Source organism: Syngnathus typhle, linkage group LG14, assembly GCF_033458585.1.
Source record: "Syngnathus typhle isolate RoL2023-S1 ecotype Sweden linkage group LG14, RoL_Styp_1.0, whole genome shotgun sequence".
Taxonomy (NCBI): Eukaryota; Metazoa; Chordata; class Actinopteri; order Syngnathiformes; family Syngnathidae; genus Syngnathus; species Syngnathus typhle.
Genome location: NC_083751.1, coordinates 9,017,342 through 9,037,676, shown reverse-complemented (window position 1 = coordinate 9,037,676; position 20,335 = coordinate 9,017,342). Strand labels below are relative to the sequence as shown.

At 40.7% G+C, this 20,335-nt stretch overlaps 1 protein-coding gene across 4 annotated transcripts; it reads left to right on the top strand.

Annotated features, from left to right (window-relative positions):
* The first annotated feature begins 228 nt into the window (after positions 1-228).
* kdm4b (lysine (K)-specific demethylase 4B) lies at positions 229-18,298 on the top strand. Of its 4 annotated transcripts, none has more exons than XM_061296822.1 (22): positions 229-360; positions 1,078-1,524; positions 2,773-2,948; positions 3,714-3,828; positions 4,373-4,566; positions 6,171-6,220; positions 7,584-7,687; positions 8,142-8,279; positions 9,684-9,880; positions 9,971-10,218; positions 10,324-10,466; positions 10,578-10,698; positions 11,204-11,364; positions 11,807-12,011; positions 12,628-12,704; positions 12,803-12,858; positions 13,479-13,587; positions 14,044-14,232; positions 14,471-14,662; positions 14,813-14,932; positions 15,098-15,190; positions 15,464-18,298. In XM_061296822.1, the coding sequence occupies exons 2-22, from the start codon at positions 1,087-1,089 to the stop codon at positions 16,040-16,042; spliced, it is 3,705 nt and encodes a 1,234-aa protein (XP_061152806.1). In that variant the 5' UTR covers positions 229-360; positions 1,078-1,086; the 3' UTR covers positions 16,043-18,298. The 4 variants fall into 4 exon arrangements, with proteins under 4 accessions (XP_061152806.1, XP_061152805.1, XP_061152804.1 ...); XM_061296821.1 differs by having other exon boundaries at positions 11,201-11,364; XM_061296820.1 differs by having other exon boundaries at positions 10,563-10,698.
* Positions 18,299-20,335: the final 2,037 nt, after the last annotated feature.

The window sequence follows — 20,335 nt, the reverse complement described above, 5'->3', positions numbered from 1 at the left end:
AACCTCAAAATATTCGTGGGGGTTTTTTTTTCCCCCCTTTAACATTTGTGAAGCGTGTACGTGCTCTGCATAATCAGCAGCTGACTACGTATACGCCGTCTCAGTGGCATATCATTGCCGGCTTTCATTGGCTACCTTATCTGTCAGCAATCCAAAGAGCCAATCGTATTGACGGGTTTGTGGTAAACTCGTATATTGGTGTTATTCAGCCAATTGGAAAATGCGGCTCTAGGTGTGGGCGTGACACAAATCGCTCTAGCTCGCTAAATGCTAGAGGAAGCTCGGGACACCAAATTTGTAGAAAACGACATTTAATCTATTGAGAAAAAAAAAGAGAAAAGGGACACGCTTCTGCAGGAGGTAACAAGTCTCTAAATTGTGCCTTCATGTTCATCATTCTTTTTTATTATTTAATCGACGTGTAGTCGTCGTGATGTTTTGTTTTTTACCCCCTCCTTCCATTTATATGCCCGTACGGCTGTGCTAAATGCGAGCTAACCTCTGTTGGCAATGGAAGATCGCAGTCAAACGTAATTCCCATGACCAATTCTAATTTAAATGTAGGATGTGTTTGAAATGCACGCTTATCAAGCAGAAGCTGCCTTAAATTGATATTTGCTGTTTCTCCTGTACACTGTTAGCGTTCATAGTAGTTCCCCTTTGCTAGTCTTATCATTACCAACTGTGTGTGAGTGTGTTTTTTTTTTTAAGTAACTGTGATCTAAATCGGAATCAAATACTTTGGTCACTTCTACAGTTCAAAAATATTTCATAACAAACTAAACGACTCACTATGCTGAATGATCGTTAACCAGTCGGTGTAGGCCCTCATTTGTGTTGGTTATAAAGAACAGGGAACGCCACTCATTTACAAGTCAGATAAGTTAAAATTCCTGTTTGTTCTTGGTAATGTGAATGGCATACAGCAAGGCTCACCAACCTTTTATATCTATCTATCTCATTTGTTTTATCAAACAGTATTGCACAGTTTTTATTGTTTTGTTTTTTGGCAATTTACAAACTGATAAATACTGAATGTCCACATTTTCTCTTTCAAATTTATCTGCAACCATTTAGGTGTCCCCAATGGCGAACAACACAGCCATGGATGCAATGGTGCCTCCTCACCCTTTCCCAGCATCACGGCCTGCAGCTCAAAAAGGGCTTCCCGTCCAGGAGCCAGCAGTTCAAAATGGGATTCCCATCCAGGAGCTAATGCTAACTGAAATAGCTGAGACAGTGGTGACCTCATACCCCAATCCTGGCCCATCTGCCACTGAGCCTCAGCCTCCACAACCACATATTGCTAATGGCCTTGCCTCTGGTTCTGAGCTGCCCCAGGATCCTCTGCCGCCGCCGCCACCACCACCACCACCACCACCACCACCACCACCACCGTCCTGCACTAAGAACCCCAACTGCAAGATCATGACCTTCCGTCCAACCATGGAAGAATTTAAAGACTTTGCCAAATATATTGTTTACATGGAGAGTGAAGGAGCTCATCGTGCTGGTCTGGCCAAGGTGAGCACAACACACAAACACATACCGTAATTTTCGGACTATAAGTCACTCCGGAGTATAAGTCGCAACAGCCATAAAATGCCCAAAAATGTGAAAAAAACCCATATAAGTTGCTCCGGAGTATAAATCGCACTTTGGGGGGCAATTTATTCGACAAAATCCAAGAACAGACATGAACGAGCAACAACAGGCTAACCGATACGGGTTTATAAAACCATCTGTGTCACTCCAATTCATTAAATCCATCGATCGTCGTCAACAATGCCGTGTGCCGCGCCGCAGTTCAAATTATTCCACACGCCCATACAACGATATATAAACTATATTTTAAATAACTATCACATAAACAATATTATCAAACCATTTGTGTCACTCCAAATCATTAAATCCATTGATCAAATTTCTCGTCCTTTGTCATCCTGGTGACAGAGGACATGTCCAGAGGATATGGCACTTTAAAGTGTTAATTACTTTATTTGATTTTTTCTCTATATTTTTCATGTTTTGAATATGGTCAAGATAGAGATATCAAAGCATGTGAAATGATCAACTATACTAAAAATAACGTGAAGTGGTCAACTATACTTGTAAGTAAGTGATGTGTTAATGATCAAGTAAAAATTTGTTGAAAAAAAACACAAGTCGCTCCTGAATATAAGTCGCCCCCCCACCCAAACGATGAAAAAACAGCGCGACTTATAGTCCGAAAATTACGGTATTTAGTTGTTTTTACTCCAATGTTTGATAGCCAAGCAGCTTCCAGTAAACATCCAACAGGCAGGTCAGGTTCCTTTTAGGGGTTGATGTCAGGGTAAACAGGGAGGCAAATGTTCTATTTATCCGGGCTACAGGAAAGGAGCAAAAGTGTCATCCTGCAGCTCTCACAAATGTTTTGCTGAGAAGGTGTCATCCAAGTTGGCAGCTGATACATACTTTTTGCTTTGCACAAGACACAGGTGCGCTGTCATTGTGAAGTCACTTTTCTTGTGTTGAGTGGGTGTGTAGCAACCACAACGTGAGCAGGTCCTTAAATAATGATACATAATTCTATATCTCAATTTTTAATATACGTACGTCAGGGTACAACCTTCAATTTGAGAAGAGTTGGGGAATAAACTGCTTGAATTTATTTCTTGAGAAACTCCTAACTAAGGCTGCAACTAAATAAATTGCCTCTTTGCAGACATGTTTCTTCTGATGACGACAATAAAAATGTATGAAAATGCTAAATATTATGTCCCCAACTAGGTGATTCCGCCGGAAGGTTGGAAACCACGGAAATCCTACGAGGCCATTGAGGATATGGTGATCCCAGCACCTATCATGCAAGTGGTGACTGGTCAGTCTGGTCTGTTTACCCAGTACAACATCCAGAAGAAATCCATGACAGTGGGCGAGTACCGCAAGCTGGCCAACAGTAAAAAGTAAGTTAACGTTCCCACAACTGGGTTTCAAAGCCAACTTGATATTCTTTTTGGATATATAAATGGTTGCTGCTGTTTTTTTAAAAATAATTAACCTTCTTCAAATGTTTCGTTTCTGATAAACTACTGCTCCAAACCTCAGCCCATTCGTCTTGCACTACTCCAGTGCTTCTCAAATAGTGGGGCGCGCCCCCCTTGGGGGGCGCGGTGCTATTCCTGGGGGGGCGCGTGTGACCCTGGGGAACAGGCTTTTTTTTTGGCAGTACTAGAATAAAGTGTAATTGCGCGTTTACTACAGCAGGGGGCAGTGGCGCTCTCATTGTTACTTCTGTCACGTTTGCGACAGTGCAACATTTTACGACTTACAAGACAAGTTAGGATAGTCACGTTGGGGAGGGGGGGCGCGAATAGTTTTCTTCTTGCTAGGGGGGGGCGTAACAGAAAATAATTGAGAAGCACTGCACTACTCCACTTGTACTTTTGCACTATTATACTGACTGTCTGCACAATTGCACTATTTCAACCAAGTTGCTCTTATTTATTCATTGTATGTGCCCTCTTATTTTTACTCTTTGTTTTGTTTGCTTGAATGTTTTGTTTGTCTGTGGACCAATTGGGTGTAATATCTCGTCTCCACCATGGGATAGTAGGAAACGCAATTTCGATCTTTTTGTATGTCTTGACATATGAAGGAATTGACAATAAAGCAGACTTTGACTTTTGATTTATCAGTACTATGTTTTAATGGGTCTTGTCTTGTTTTAGGTACTGCACACCACGTCATAAAGACTTTGATGACCTAGAGAGAAAGTACTGGAAGAACCTAACTTTTGTCTCTCCCATCTATGGGGCGGATGTTAGTGGATCCATCTATGATGAGGTTTGTGTTTGGTCAAGTGTGTGTGTGCGTGCGTCAGTTTTAGGTTGTCAGTTCAGGTTGTCATTCATTCTCACACAAAATAAATGAAGGCATAGAAATAAAATAAAAAAAATGGTTTGGATACTGTCCAAAACTAAGCATGAGCCTTTTATCAGGTAATAAATCTGACTCCATGTTGAGCTCTCTGTCATGTCTGCACATGACTGAATAAGAGCCAGTTACCAGATAAACAAAGGCCCACTGCATTATTTTAAGGTCCGGCAGCCCAGACACGAGTCAGGGTTTTGTGGGTATGCATGTGGAGACACTTGAAGATAAGTATTCCGAAAACATCATCCCAAAAAAGGATCTTTAAAGCTATTGCACCATCTGGTGGTAAAACCACAAATGTACAGGCTGCACCGGCATTTGAGTATCTGAAACATAATACTATCTAGTATATGATTACCTATGTATGAAAGCCCAATCTGTAGACTATAAAATGTATTTGTCCAATTGCTTGCTTTGAGACTGTTAAAAGTGCGTCCTGTCCCTCCCTTATCAGGACATCAATGAGTGGAACATTGGCCACCTGAACACGCTGCTCGACATGGTGGAGCAGGAGTGTGGTATTGTCATAGATGGCGTGAACACTCCCTATCTGTACTTTGGCATGTGGAAGACCACCTTTGCCTGGCACACTGAGGACATGGATCTCTACAGCATCAACTACCTGCATTTTGGCCAGTCCAAGTCTTGGTCAGTCCCTCTTTCTTATTGGATAGCTCAATATCTACATGATGCACTACAGTAGTGGGATGTAGCTTCGTGGAGCAAGTGAAGTAAAGTTTAGTATTAAAGTTATTTAGTATATGTTAATTTACTAATTAGTCACCCCAAGCACAAGTTCTTGAATTTGATTTGATTACCAGATGAAACATTGAATTTAAAAAGTATGTGGGCTACAATTATTTGGAAATAGAGCTGCAACTAATGATTATTTTCATAAATGATTGACCTGCCAATTATTTTGGCAATCGACGAGTCAAGACATTATGTTTAATTTCCATCCCTTTTATTATACTTTATACATTATTTCAAATTTATAGTAGAAAAAAAACTAGATCAATTATGACTCAGTTCTGTCCGTAACATGTTGGAAAACAGGCCAAATGTTGCTCTTTTTTTTCCCAAGGTGAAACCAAATCTTTTATTTTGATTCAACACCAAGATAATCAGTCTGCTTCCATGGAGAATGATATAGGACAATATTTTCTTTTGACGAGCTAAAATTATGAGAATTGGGATAGTTTTACATTAAAATAAGTGAGTGTCTAATGATTAATCATAAATCCTTATCGATTAATTTACTAATTAATTGCTTGTCGATTATAATAATACACAGTAAAAAAATGTGGCTCTTAGAATCTGACTGGTTGGCCACACCTGGACTATATGAAACACGATCGGAACCTCCATTGTGGGTTCTTATATTTTTTTTACTTTATTTTAGATTAGTAATTCCAAAGTTGCTCACTAAGTGGTAGTTTGGGAACAAACGGGATTTGTTTACTGTAATCACAGGAATTGGTACACTATTACACACTGTATTGATTGTGCAAGTGTGGACAGTCTGTTTTATGTCTGGAAGCGTAGAAAAGCACATCGTAGCCTGCTGTGCCGCCTCTCATGACCGGCACTTGAAGTACACGTTCCACAGAGAAAGAACCTCAGAGACTTCTAAAAGTTCAAGCTTGTGGTATGTCTTTAAAGTCAGGATCAAGACATTCTGTTGCCAACAACAGTGGCCTTAAGTGTGAACGCAGGAATGGTTTGATGTTTTTTTTTAAATTTTTTTAAATTCTATCTTTGGGGGAATTTTGTGTAGCTTATGTCTATTTTGACTGTTGTATTTATAAAAAAAACCCACATCTGATTGATTTAATTATTATTTAAATTTATAATCAATTGCACAGCTTTTTACCTCTGGGTATATCACGCAGTGTTATGTCATTGTTATTCATCAAGTGCAAAAAAGTTGACACAGACAATAATACATTTTAATTGTCCCAAACCTTCCACAGGATTCTTTTGATATCGAGTAGTTAAACGCTATTGAACAAACCCAGACTTGACTTGAAGTTTGAAAGCTGAAGTTGTCTATTAGGCCGATAGATGGCAGTGCAACGCTTTGTCTCACGATCTCTGTCCAATGAACTTTCAAATTTTTGTCCATATAAATTTTGAGCCACCTCATGATGGGTGGGGGCAGGTGGGCTCTCCTCATCCTCCGCAGGAAGTACATATTTCTTTTGCTCTTTATGTTAAAATGATGCATAATAATAACTTCAAAAACTTTGCAGGTATTGTATCCCACCAGAGCATGGCAAAAGACTGGAGAGACTTGCACAAGGTAAGACACCATTTGTTGTTTTTATTCTAATCCTTTGTAACACGACAGTTAAACAATTCACTGTAAAGTATTTAAATCATTGTGATGTTATTAAAATGCGGAATATAATATCGGATATTGCTTCTCTTTTAATAAACAGATTCGATGTGTGTAGGTCAGTGCTTCTCAATTATTTTCTGTTACGCCCCCCCTAGCAAGAAGAAATCTATTCGCGCCCCCCCTCCCCACCGTGACTATCCTAACTTGTCTTGTCAGTCGTAAAATGTTGCACTGTCGCAAACGTGACAGAAGTAACAATGAGAGCGGCACTGCCGCCTGCTGTAGTAGATGCGCAATTACACTTTATTCTCGTACTGCCAAAAAAAAAAAGCCTGTTCCCCAGGGTCACACGCGCCCCCCCAGGTATAGCACCGCGCCCCCCAAGGGGGGCCCGCCCCACTATTTGAGAAGCACTGGTGTAGGTGAAGGATGGCAAACGGAGCCCTTTGGCTGCCCAACAACATGCCTGACTTAAATTAATGTAACAAAGGACCCTTTCGGCTGTCTAAATGTATGCCTTTCTAAAAAAAAGAAAAAAAAAGAAAATACTTTCTATACAACGCGCTTTCGGGGTTAATGCGATTCCCCGATTCTGGACCCCAAAGTCCGCATACAATTGATAATTGTGTGTATATATATGGTGTGTACATAGAGAGGAACTTTGCAATCAGGTTTCATATTGGCAGAGAGGCTTCAGGTAGATGCCGATTACGACCTTCCTCTTTGTTTCAAAGCAGCTTGGAGTGCCAAGTACAAAGTGGGAGAAAAGGGGCACTAACATTATTTAACAAGCACCCATTGACCTATTAAAGCCCAAGGCTGCTCTGGCTGTCTCGGGTTTATGGGATCCTAAAAAAGACAGTTACGAGTGTCCTCGGATTGCCTAATGGGGCTGTGACAATGATCTAGTTACTTGTAAGCTCCCTTTGGCATTTGCCACAATGGCAGTTGTTGCCCTTATCTTTTCATCTACTCCTCCTTCCTGTAGTAGGCAGAACTTGGGGACTAGTGCAGTGACTGATTTCTCTGCACATTCCCATGACTCATTCTTCCTATCACACTCTAAGACACAAAACACCTTCTTTCCAGTGAATGGCATAATTAGTAAATAGCAATGAAATCAGAGCAAACCACGTTTTACGTAAACTGAAAAAAACATTGATTGTGACATAACAGTGGCCTGGAAAGATTGCCGCTAAGAAAATGATTTCACCTTTCAAGCCAAACCGCTATTATCTTGCTACTCTTGCCAGTTGCCAAGATAAGAGTTTTTGCAAAGCGACAGACTTACACAACACCCTGTGTTGTTCGTATTCCCTTGCAGGTTTCTTCCCTGGGAGTTCCCAAGGGTGTGATGCTTTCCTTCGCCACAAGATGACTTTGATCTCTCCATCAATCCTGAAGAAATATAGTATTCCCTTTGACAGGGTAAGAAGCAATTTCAAAAATTGGAAACTGACATTTCTGTATTCATCACATTTTATGGTTAAACTTTCTTTACAATTTGTCCTGCTAGGTGGGAGCCATTAATTGCCTCAGCAAAAATTCATGCAGTACTTGTTTCAATTTATAATTGAGGTTGTCAAAATTGTGTTGTTTGACAACTGTCCTTTTCATTGGATGGACTTAAAACATTCTTAGGAGTGGGCACTTAGTTCTCAAATGGATGGCTGCAGTTGTACTCTACCGTTTTAATAAATGACATCATAATAAATGTGCTTTTTTAGGCGAAAAAAACAACAACCCAATAACACTCTTTTAAAAAAAAAAAAAAAAAGTGGAAAAAAAACCCCCCAAACTGTATATGCTTAGAAGCTTTGTGTGCATTCAGTAACTATTGTGTTCAGCATCTAAATAAATACATTTTTGTTTGTGTGAACAGGTAACTCAGAATGAAGGGGAATTCATGATAACCTTTCCTTATGGCTACCACGCTGGCTTCAACCATGGCTTCAACTGTGCTGAATCCACAAACTTTGCCACTTTGCGTTGGGTTGACTACGGCAAAACAGCTTCTCAGGTAAGATGATAGATTCTTTGTTTAGGTATACATGACATCAAAATGTATTATCCTACTGTGAACTTTGATTATATTGTACTGCTGGTTGTCATGATTCAAAATGTATACCGTACATAGTTTGTAGCCTAATAAAACAAAAATCAAAGAATGATTCTGATCTGCATGTAGATGTGCAAATCCGACTTGAAGCTGTTTTAATTTGCAGTTTCTGAATTGGAATTGTTCTTGAGACCACCTCGATTGGACTAAATCCTCTACCTTATGAAAGGCTATATTGTCTTTATGCTTGTTGTCAACATTTCATACTGTCCACATGGGTGTCATGGATGGCTAGTTGAGAAGTTGTGGCATTGATTTAGATGCATTGACAGATTTATTATTTATTCACCCCAAGAGTGAAATAAATAATTTGAAATCTACCATACCCCACACTCAAGTGTCTGAAGTGGAGGCTTATTGTGTGGCATGCCGCAGTTTTTCTATGGCCAGTGATATATGCCAATTTCAGAGTCCATTTGTGTTGGAGAGCAGAGAGGCATTTAATAGTCCTTTTTTAAGTGCCAACTAATGACGGAAACAATGGCTCTTTCTGCCCCCCCCACACACACTTAGTTTTCCTTCATCATCCACAAGACAACATATATTAATGTTTGTGCCACTCAAGTGGTGTTCAAATGCAGTGTAGGTTACATATTGTTTTGCTGGGCAGAGCAGCCCCTTCTGTTGTTCTGTAATTGAACACAAGGCTCCTCTGCACAGCTCAGGAATTGATACAACTTGAATGTAATACAGCAAGCCAGGAAACAAAATATTTTCATCCACCTCTAGTCCTCCATCTTGTTTTAATCTGTCTCCATTTCTCTCCCAATTGTATTTTTCATTTGGATGTTTTTCCTTACAGCTCAGATTGTGCCCTTTTGATATTACACACTCGGAGTAACCATTTCTATCTTGTGCTTCTCTTGGACACCAAAACTGAGTATTTGCTCCTCCTCCACCAGCATTGAAGGAGGTTCTTGCATGCAGCCGTAAACTAGCACATGTATAGTTTTGGAGTGTTGAATATAGGTGGGATTTCTAATTATGGGACCGAGTGGAGAGTTGCGTTATCACTGTATTGAAACTCTCGTCTTATTAAAATTTTGGTGAAACAGACTTGAGCATAGCTATTGGTACAAGGCATCCGAGAGGTAAAAGACATTAGAGCATCAGAGAATGTGGGGACAGTTTGGCGCTGGTACAAGTTGTTGATCCTGTTTGATTTGGCAAAGTGTGTAAAATTTGGAAGACATTTCTTTTTCACTTTACAGGGACTTCAACCACATTGAGTGAGTGCATTGAGCATGGCCCCACAGAGACTTCTTTCTTAAGTGTTTGATTCAATCTATTTTTTTTCACCTCCAGTGCACCTGCCGTAAAGATATGGTCAAGATCTCCATGGATGTTTTTGTGCGCTGCCTCCAACCGGATCGCTATGATCTTTGGAAACAAGGAAAAGACATCATAACGTTGGACCACAGTCGGATCACAGAGCTGAGCAGCCCAGAATTGGAGCGCTGGAGACAGCATCGTGTCGCATACAGAGCCAACATTCTGCGGAGGTGAAGCCAAGTCTCTATTTTAAGAGTGTGGTTGCACAGAAAATACAAGTTGTATGCATATGTGGTTTGACTTTGTCTTCATCATCCCAGGGCCATGCATAAAATGAAACAGTTCCGCCGTCTCAAGATTGAGGAGGTGAAGGTGCTGGCAGAAGAGGGCATTGAGTTAAATGCTGCTGACTACCAGCGTCAAGTCGAAGAGCGGGAAGCCCAGCGGAAGCAGGAGAGAGAAAACCGTCTTGCCAGAGAGGCCATGATCACCCTTGAGGCCATGGAGCGTAGGGACCAGGAGGCTGCTGAAGCTGCCTCACGAGCAACTGAAACCTCAGCTCAAGAGAGTAAGGAGTTTGAGAGCTATTCTGAGTTTGAAAGGTTTTTTTTTTCGTCTTTCAAAATTCAAATAAGACACTCTTTTCCTCTTCATTCATCTTTGCCTAAACCAGAGGCCCAACAGCAGAGCATGACGGAGGATGGTCTTGTAATATCAAAAACGGCCGCCATCACTGGATTTCAAGAAGCATTCGAACAGTTTGCTACGTCACGGTCTGTCTTGTCAGATGACACGGAAGAAATCAGTTGCGAGAAGGTATAATATTAGTCTTCCTCTAATTTATTATAAAGATTGGAGTACACAAGCAGGTTTTTAAATTTGATGATGTGTTGTTTGTTACAAATGAAACAGAAAACTGTTTCTCAGGCAACCTACCCCAACATGAAGGTGACCACGGAGGTTAAGAAGAGCCGACGCCACCCTCTTACCAAACCACCCATCCGGTCTCCTTTGTCCGTTGTCAAGCAAGATCCGAGTGGTTCCAAAGGTATGATTTCATTTGTATTTTACTGTTGCTTTCATAGAAAGTCAAAATACAACTTTGGCCTTGATTACTGCTAACCCGGACTAAACCGTTTACTTGTTCCTCATCTTTGATTCCCCCACCCCCTCCTGCCATTGTCTCATCCACGACACTACACCGTTTGAGTCACTTAAGATCTGGGATTGCAGACCCAACTAAAGGCTTGTCTTAAAGTGGATGGACGACAAGCAAAAAGAAAAAATGACGGGTGTAAGAAAAGTGTTAAGTTGAAACCTGAGAAATCTTCCTGTGTCCTGTTCAAAGTTGACAAATTGTCTGGATCAGTAGCTCTGGGGATTCACTGAAAAATTGATTCTCAACTGATGGGAGCGAGTTGTTGAAGCCTCTGCTTTTTGTGTCCATCAGCCAATTATACTTAAGTGTCCCGTATTCCGAAACAGAATGCTTTCCTTGCTGAATACTTGCTCCCCTTTTCAGATTCTAAACTTTGTCACAATTTTATCAGCAGAGCTTTCCTCACCCGAGACACTGAAAAGCAGCATGGAGAAACAAGAGCACCTCTGGCAGAATCGCTCCCGCAACTTCTTGGCTGAGAAGGCCTTCAATTCTGCTGTGTCAATACTTCAGCCATACTGCGCTGTATGCTCCCTCTTCTGTCCTTATAAAAAGGTACCTACACACATCACACAATTCTGCAAGTTTTTTTATCGAGCCCAGGTGTGTAGGCACAAGTGATCCAGGAATCAAACTAATGATTATTGTAATTAGAAACTCTGAAAAATACAGGAGTATTTAAAATACTGAAAGTGAAACCTGATATTGCAAGTATGAATCTATGAATCATCACTGTCTTGCTTCTGCAATTCTTTTAATCTCATGAGAATGTTGCTCCTGGAACCTGGGGTGCATTACTCTTTCTGCATTTGCACTTAGCAATCACTCCAAAGGGAAAAACGATTGCACCATAGCAATAGTGTTTTGGCGGGAAAAAAATAATAATTGGGAATAGGAAGTGGTCAAATTTAACACCATTTTCGTAGCTTGATATTTTTTGCGTCTGTATAAATTGCACCTTAAGTACACACATTTATATTTCTGTCTGTCTTTTTAGCCGCACAATGAGCCCACCAATGCAAATGACAGCCAACGCACCCTTATTCCATGCCATGGAGATCGTACTCGTCCAATCGTCCCTGAGATGTGCTTTAGTGTTGGGACAGGCAGCACTGAGCCTCTCCCAACTAGCAACTACATTGGGGAGGATGGAACCAGCGTCTTGATATGTTGCTCCTCATGCAACATGCAGGTTCATGCCAGTAAGTATAATAGAATTTCAAACAACCAGAAGGACCACTTGTGATTCATCGGCATTCATATAAAATGAAGTTCTGGCCATCTGTGACACATAGATGTTTGCTTTTGTTATGGCTTAACAAGATGCACTTTTGAATGCGTTTTATGCATGAATTGTGGACATCTGAGAAGTCAATCTTGTCTTACCGAAATGGAAATTTGTAATGTTGCCTGTGTTGAATTTTAAGGTGGCAGGCTGAAATTGAGTAATTTAGAAGATTTGTAACAGCTCCTTTGATGAGTGTGATGTGATGTCCTTTTTTATTTAACACTTAGTAGCAAAGCGGCTAAAGAAAAAAAAAAACCTGATGCTCAGAAAACTCTTCCCTGTCTTACATTTGGAAAAGAAATGGCAGGCATCGTGTAATTTCAGATTGAGTCATACTTTGGTACACGGCAAAAATGCGTGTTTGACCAAACACATTGAGGCTGAGGCAAACAACAATCCTCAGCTGTTTCAGCTGGGGGTGAGACAGCACTTCTATTGATGAGAACAAGAAATAGGAACGACTACTTTTGTTCTAAGTTGTTGATTAAAGCAGTCGCTCAGTTAAGTCACATCATCTTTCTCCCTCAAAGGTTGTTATGGCGTCAACCCAGACACAGTCCAAAACAAGTGGACATGCTCTCGATGTGTCGTAGGCGCCTGGGCAGTGGTATGTGACACTTACTACTTAATTCCCAAAGCAAATGTGACTGTTTTAACTGAATTAATACACACATTTCTGTTCTGTCAATGTATTTACATTTTCAGGAGTGTTGTCTTTGCAACCTGCGGGGAGGAGCTTTGAAGGTTACCAAAGACAACAGGTAGGTGGTAGTCAGCGACATTGCCAAGTTTGCCAAGAAGGGAACTTGCTCTCGCTCTCTCTGTCTGTCTGTCTCTGTCTGTCTGTGGCTCTCTCTCTCTCTGTGGCTCTCTCTCTTTCTCTCTCTGTCTCTCTCTGGCTCTCTCTCTCTGGCTCTCTGTCTGTCTGTCTGTCTGTCTGTCTGTCTGTCTATCTCTCTCTGTCTCTCTTTCTCTCTCTCTCTCCGTCTGTCTGTCTGTCTTTCTCTCTCTCTCTCTCTCTGCTGGCTGTCTCTCTTTCTCTCTCTCTCTTTCTTTCTCTTTCTTTCTCTCTTTCTCTTTCTCTCTGTCACACACACACACACACACAGGTTGGTAAGACCTTTTCCTGGATCGTAAAAAAATTATTGCTTGCATTTCATAGGAAATAAAGGGAACAGGACTCATCTTTTTCAAGGTCAAACTGTCGAACCGTTCAAAATTTAAACCAGTTTCATTTGTCAGCCGTTTGAGCTTTGACTTTTAAATTGGTAATGTAATGCAAGGAAAACTACTGGCACATCTTAACATCAGTTGTTGGCGGGGCTTCACTTTGTATGACCAGAGGTTATTGTTAAAGTTTCGTTGGTGTGTCTGCTCCCAGATGGGTCCACATCATCTGTACTATTGCTGTGGCCGAAGCTCGTTTCCTCAATCCCAGTGAGAGGGAGCCTGTGGACGTCAGTGCTGTTCCAGAAACACGGAAAAATCTGGTAAGTGAACATGCATCCCGAGCACACATGTTGATTTCAACAATATTGAGCCTCCACCCTGGTTTAGCCTTTGGTTAAACATGGATCATGGTACAAGTAAAGATGCGGGTCTGCTGAGCTGACATGAGGCAGGTAAAGGAGCATTAAAGACACCGAATGATATTTAGTGACTGGAAAATGGACTTATTAAAAGTAGATTCGAATTGCTGCAAAACCAGAATTGTGGCAGGCTTGGGCTGGGTTTAATATTCTCAATCTTCTGAGGAAATGAAGCAATTTGTAGAATGGATACTCTCCCCAAGGGGTGCTTGGTAACTGTGATGGAACATGTGATGCAAGTCTTCCAAAAGGACATCAAGATGGACAGCCTCCCCTTACTTTGATGGCATGATGGCAGTATTGAATTCTGAAAACTGACAGTGTGCTTGTTGTCTTTATATTCTGTCCCCATCATAGATTTGCGTGTTCTGCTATAGCTCGAGTGGAAATAAGAACCGTGGTGCGTGCATCCAGTGTTCAGAAGAGAACTGCGCAACATCTTTTCACGTGACCTGCGCCCAAATTGCTGGAGTTGTCATGACACCGGCCGACTGGCCCTACGTCGTGTCTGTCACCTGTCACAGGCATAGAGAAGCAACTCCAAAGGTAAGGGGTAATCTAAAAGCAGTTTTCCTTTTTAATTGGATGCAAACTGCAACTTTTCATACAACATTCACAATGCCTCTAATAAACCTCAAATAAAGTTAAGCTGTTCTGGTAAGCTTTTCCAGACATTTTTAGAGTTACATTGGACGCATTGTTGAAGAACTCCCTCGTAGGCACTAAAACGTATATTGGGGTGAGTGTATTTTTATTGTACTGTATTTTTTTTTTTCTCCCCCAGCCACGGACACCAGCCAAAATCACACCAGCCAAAATCCCCAAGAGCCTGACACTGGGTCAAAGGGTAATTGGCCGCAACAGCGATAGCTGGTATTACCATTGTACCATCATCGGCATGGCAACGCAAACCCTCTACGAGGTCAACTTTGACGACGGCTCGTACTGTGACAACATATACCCAGAAAACATAACAGTGAGTGCCTTGCAGCCAAGGGAGTGTTAGATCGTAGGGACAAACCAAAGTTTCCTAAACTAACACAAATGTGTCATTGTAGCTGTTTATAAAAAGCACAAAATGAAATGGCATACTCTAGAAAATGACCCCTCATCTTATCTCCGTTAGAGTCATGACTGCCTGCATAGAGGTCCTCCTGACGTGGGGGAGTTGATCGTGGTCAGTACGACCGACGGGCAAGATCTCAATGCTTCCTTTGTCAAACAACACACCCACAAGTTTTATCAGGTGAAAAATGAGTTACTATGTTTTTTTTTTTATAATTCTTTGGTTTCAATGACTGTTTGTTGAAGGCAGCTGATCATCTCACATTATGTAACGATAATTTGATGCCTAGTTCTTGATCTTTTTGTTTTTTACCATCATCCAATTACATTTTATTATAATCTGCAGGTTGAGTTTCAGGACAAAAGTCAGTTGTTGCTAAAACAATCAGAGATTCATCTGCTGGACCAGGAACTGCCCAAGAGGGTCCGGACTCGTCTTGTGAGTATTTCTCTGGGAGCTGTTGTTTGCTTCTATTTAATGGGGACCCAGTAAGGAAAATCGTATTTATCCTTATTTTATTTAGAGGGCGTATGGTCAGATAACTCATGACATCACAGCAGGCGTTTTAGATGAAATAAATGTCTCCTTATTCGTCAAGCTTTTGAACATATTTATTAGCTGCTCTTGTTTCTCTATATAAACTTGGAGAGCTAGAGAAAATGCATGAATGGATGCAATGTATTCAAAGTACTGCGCGATTGGGCGTTTTAGGCCATTCCTACATCCCAAGAGGAGACTTCCTTAGCTGATGGAGCGGATGGAGCCGGAGCAGCCAAGCGTCGCTGCCTTCACTCCACCCCGATTCCCTGCACCAGCGCTTTGCCGTCTACGTCCACCCAACACGCCAACACCCCTATGGCGGCAACATCTTCACCCCACCCGACCACCCCTGTAGCAACACCAGCGTCAATGCATTATAGCAGCACAAGTAAAGTGCCAGTCTCACAGTTTCTGTGCTCCACGAGTGCAAGAGCATCAACGATACCAGCGCCCCCCAGTGCTTCTCCCATGCTTCCCGAGGCTCCTATGGCCACAGGCGGCGCGTTGTCCCATGTTTTGACAGAGTTGAACTTGGCCTCTGACCCAACACTTATGCCCGAGACCAACCCTTTCCAGTGCCAGTTGAACTCTGATCCCCTTTTGTCGGCACAATCCTCTGTACTGCCCCCGCCCCCGCCCGTGCAGAACACGTCAGACAGCTACACACCGAGCAGCGGCTACGTCTCCTACATGGAGACCCTCCTGCATTCACATTTCCCCCAGGACGAGGCGCCAGGAACTCTGTTTTAGACAACAGCGCCACTCTATTATCAATGGGATGGATGCTAATAGAGGGAAAGTGTGGCAAGTGCTGCAAACACTGGACGTGTGTTGCAACAGCGCTCAGACATGAAACCACTCTTTTAATGCACGTAACTTTTTGACAAATTTATTGCAGTGACGCTTTTGTAGCAGCAAGATGGGGTGGGGGGGGGTTCTTCCTCCCCCCATTTTGTTCTGCTAAAATTGTTAATGTTGTTGTTGGTGGTGGAAGACAGTTTTTCCAGAAGTTATTTTTAGTATTATTGTTTTGAACTGTCTCTGTTGCTTGTGTTGCCTCTGGGTGGTATCAACTCAGTACCTCTTTACAATGTCTAATTAATGGTTGGCTCACATTATTGGTGTCAGAAAGTTAATACATGATCTGACACCTTTTGTAAGTTTGATAAAATGCAAATAAATGAAAGAAACAAAAGTTTTTATTTTTTTGTTTTCGAAAAGTACATATAATGCCGTTTTGTTTTGTTTTCGAATAATGTCATTTTGATCTTACCAGTGCCACATTTTCTGGAGTTCGGCCAGTAGATTTTCGTTTCAATGCTGATCCACTGGCTCTGAAGTTAATAACCCATTACAAGATCACGTTTTGAGCAGGTACGGGATCATGTCTACCAAGTCTGAAGCGCCAAGCTCGTTGGGTTGCAGTTACAGATTCGTTCTTAACGTTTCCACAATGAAAGCGCAATGCTCACCGGTCCAATTCATGTTAGCAACTGAAACAAATAACATTTTTCGAAAACGAAATAAAACAAAACAAAATGGCATTATATGTACTTTTCAAAAATAAAAAACTTTTTTGTTTCTTTAATTTATTTGCATTATATTAAACCTACAAATGTGTCCGATCATTTTGCCGGACCCTGTAGTTATTAATTAGGCGGCGTCCTGTACAAAATCGTTTCGTTTCTAAATGTACAAGTAACCAGCAACATAAAGATCTATTTTTCAGTCGAGCCAAGTGTGGCTTTAAAACTAAAGTCGCACATATACAATGTTCTTTACCAGAACATTTTCACTAGTGTTTTCCAGCAAGAGGTTAATTAATGGGACAATGGGTATAAAATGTATTATTGGTAAAGTCAGTATTTAAATGTCTTGATATTGAATGAAGTCTAATAGGATACGTATTCAGATAATCAGGCAATTCAAGAGTTTGCATTGTGAAGATGTAAAGGTAGTTAATAAAAAAGATCTCATATGTATTACTATTTAATAGTCATTTGGTGACTCCCTTGCAATACTTGTCTCAGGGTTCCTACATTCACAAAATAAAGTTGAGGGCTTTGTACTGCTAAATAAAAGAGAATTAGGTGAGGATCCTCTGGTGATAGCCCATTAAAATCATCAATTTCCTTTTTGTAAATTTGTTGTATAAACAAAGGAACCCGAAGGTATGATGCAATGTATAACTTCTATGTCGTATTATTATACTATGTATCTTTTCTAATCTTCATTTTATGGATTGATGTTGCAAAAATGGATGTTTTAAATTTTTTACAGGCTTTACTGGGCAGATCACTTTGAAGCCACACCTATGTGTTTGTTTTCTACGGCTGTTTGTGTTGCAGAGATCTTAAACTACTGATGGACTATTTTCCACTTTCACCTTGTACATAGCATCGGTCTTGTGTATTGTGATTGAAATCTGTAAATGTCAAACATGAACACGCATTCTCTTAACTGAGAACATGTTTGGTTTTGTGTCCCATTGAAATGAAACCATGAAAAAAAGTTATTTCTTAGGGATTAAAGTGGCTTGCTCATCACCAGATCATCTGTCTGTAAGATCTCTTGATGTCAAAGTTGTTTATATCCTTGGACCAAGAACTCTTAGTGAAGAGGAGATGAATAATTCATAATTCAAATACATACAAGAAATTTCGTTGAACTTGGAAACTGAACATTTTCATGGACAATCCTTAAGATGCATATACAATAGTATTCAAAATAATAGTAGTCTCATGTTGATAAAAAGATTAATTCAAGTTTTGGGTATGTTTATTTTTGTTGGATGGGAAACAAGTACCACACATGCTATTTTTAGGCTGCTGGGCCGCATGACATCACAGTCTGAAAAGGTAAAGGGTCAACATAGAAGCGTGTGGGAGTTGCTTATGGTGTCTGGGTGCACTTGCCCATCTTGTGTGCCGACACCGTGAGTTCGATTCCCATGACGGTATGAATGTGTGTGAACCCCCTCCAAAATAAAAACTGAATCGTTCTGCCTGTCTTGAGTGCCGACACCATGAGTTCGATTCCCGTGTGTGTGACAGAAAAACCCCATGGAAGCGTGCATAAGCAACCTATGCAACTACTGCTCGTTGTCTGCCCTTTATCTTTAAAAAACAAAACAAAAAGCAAGCCAGGTAAACACTGCTTGCAAAAACAACTTGTCATTATGAATGTCGACATATGAAGGGTGTATTCTTTATTCGTTTCCAAAATAATTTGTTGCCCAGAGGGATACTTAATTGTGAATGATGGCTCAACTTGTGCCGTCATCCAGAAGACCAGTTTAACAGCAAGGGGAAGCCTTTCACCTTTATGTGTAGTAAACATTTCATTGGGCAGATGACAATCCGTTCCCTTGACGAACAATGCATGCCCGAAGAGGTAAGGCATTTCAATCATTTTTGTTCCTCTTTAAGATGATGTATATCCAAATTACTATATAGTAGTTTATACTGTATATATATATATATATTAAAAAATATATATATAATAATATAATATATAATAATATAATATAATATATATATAATATATAATAATATATATATATATATTATATATATTATTTAATTATTAATTAATGAATTAATTATATAAATTACTACTATACGTCATGCTCAATTTATTGATTATATGCTCAATATGCTGACCGAATTCACCTTGACAAGAGCGCGTACATTTGGGAGAAGCCCAATGAGGACAACTGAGTGAGAAGGTCATGGTGCCAGCACGCGCACATACACACGCACACATGCACGCGCGAAGCACATGCGCGCGCGCACGCACACGCATGCACGCTTACGCACTCGTACGCACGCTTCCTTTTTCTGCTGGTTGCAAACGCCAAGACAGTTTGCCCTCACAAGCCAGGGTGGCCATTAACATTCTGAGGGACTTGCAGTGTCTTTGCAGAGTAGTTGGGGATGTGCCAGCTTGGCAATTACTTTAACTGCTCCCACAGTTTGATTTCTCTATCAGCTGCACCCGCCCAGGGGCAACACTAAAGAGATGCAAATGCAAAAGGAGGACATAAAGGACAAAACTTTACGTTGACCCAACTGGAGCCGCAATGAGAACATAATTTCCCTCCAGTTGTGGGAAAACTCTGCATGTCTGCTATACGATGTTAAAAACCACACATCTACTTCAACATTTCTGGGTATGTCATTAGCCAAAACATTTTTACCATTAATGTGAATGTGTCAATGGTTGTTGGTCTGTGTGCGCCCTGCGATTGGCCTTCAATCAGCCCAGGTGCAGGAATGTATCCAAACCCTGTAGAACACTGGTGTCAAACTCAAGGCCCGGGGGCCAGATACGGCCCGCCATATCATTTTATGTGCAAATTGTGCATCATATTCGTGTTACTAGAAATGCAAATTGTCTTCACTTTTAATAATATTTAAAAAAAAAAAAAAAAAAGATATTTACTCATCTGATTTGAAAACGAGTTATTTGTCAGTTTGCTTTGTAGCTTTTACTGTATATAATATGAGGTGCCCATACATTTATTTGGATTGACGGCCCTCCGAAAGAAGCTATGACTACAATGCAGCCCTCGAAAAAAAAATTGACACCCCTGTTGTAGAATATGAATCAACCTAAAGAATACAAACATTATAGAAAGTCCATCAATTTTTAGATTTGACTCATTTTCATTTTTTGTTAACCCTTAAAAGTCACAGTGTATTTTAAATGAATGAGTATGCCTGAAATATTGTACAAAACATCTGTGAGGTCCATGTTGTGATTTTGTCCTTGTCACAGAGCTGAAAGCTCCCACTCCTTTATGCTGAATGGCTTGCAGCGATGTCAGGAAGGAGATAAGTTCCTCTGGGATCTATTTGAGCTACATATCTAGAAATATCTGACATTATAGCATTTGGAAAGGGCACTTAACAAAATGTACCCATTTTTGTAGAATAAAATTGACAAAAGAAGTGTGAGAGTGCTCCTCCAAATCTAGCAGGTATTGTTTTCTCTATGATGGAGCTGGTGCATAGTATACTGTATGTAATTTTGAGTCGTAAT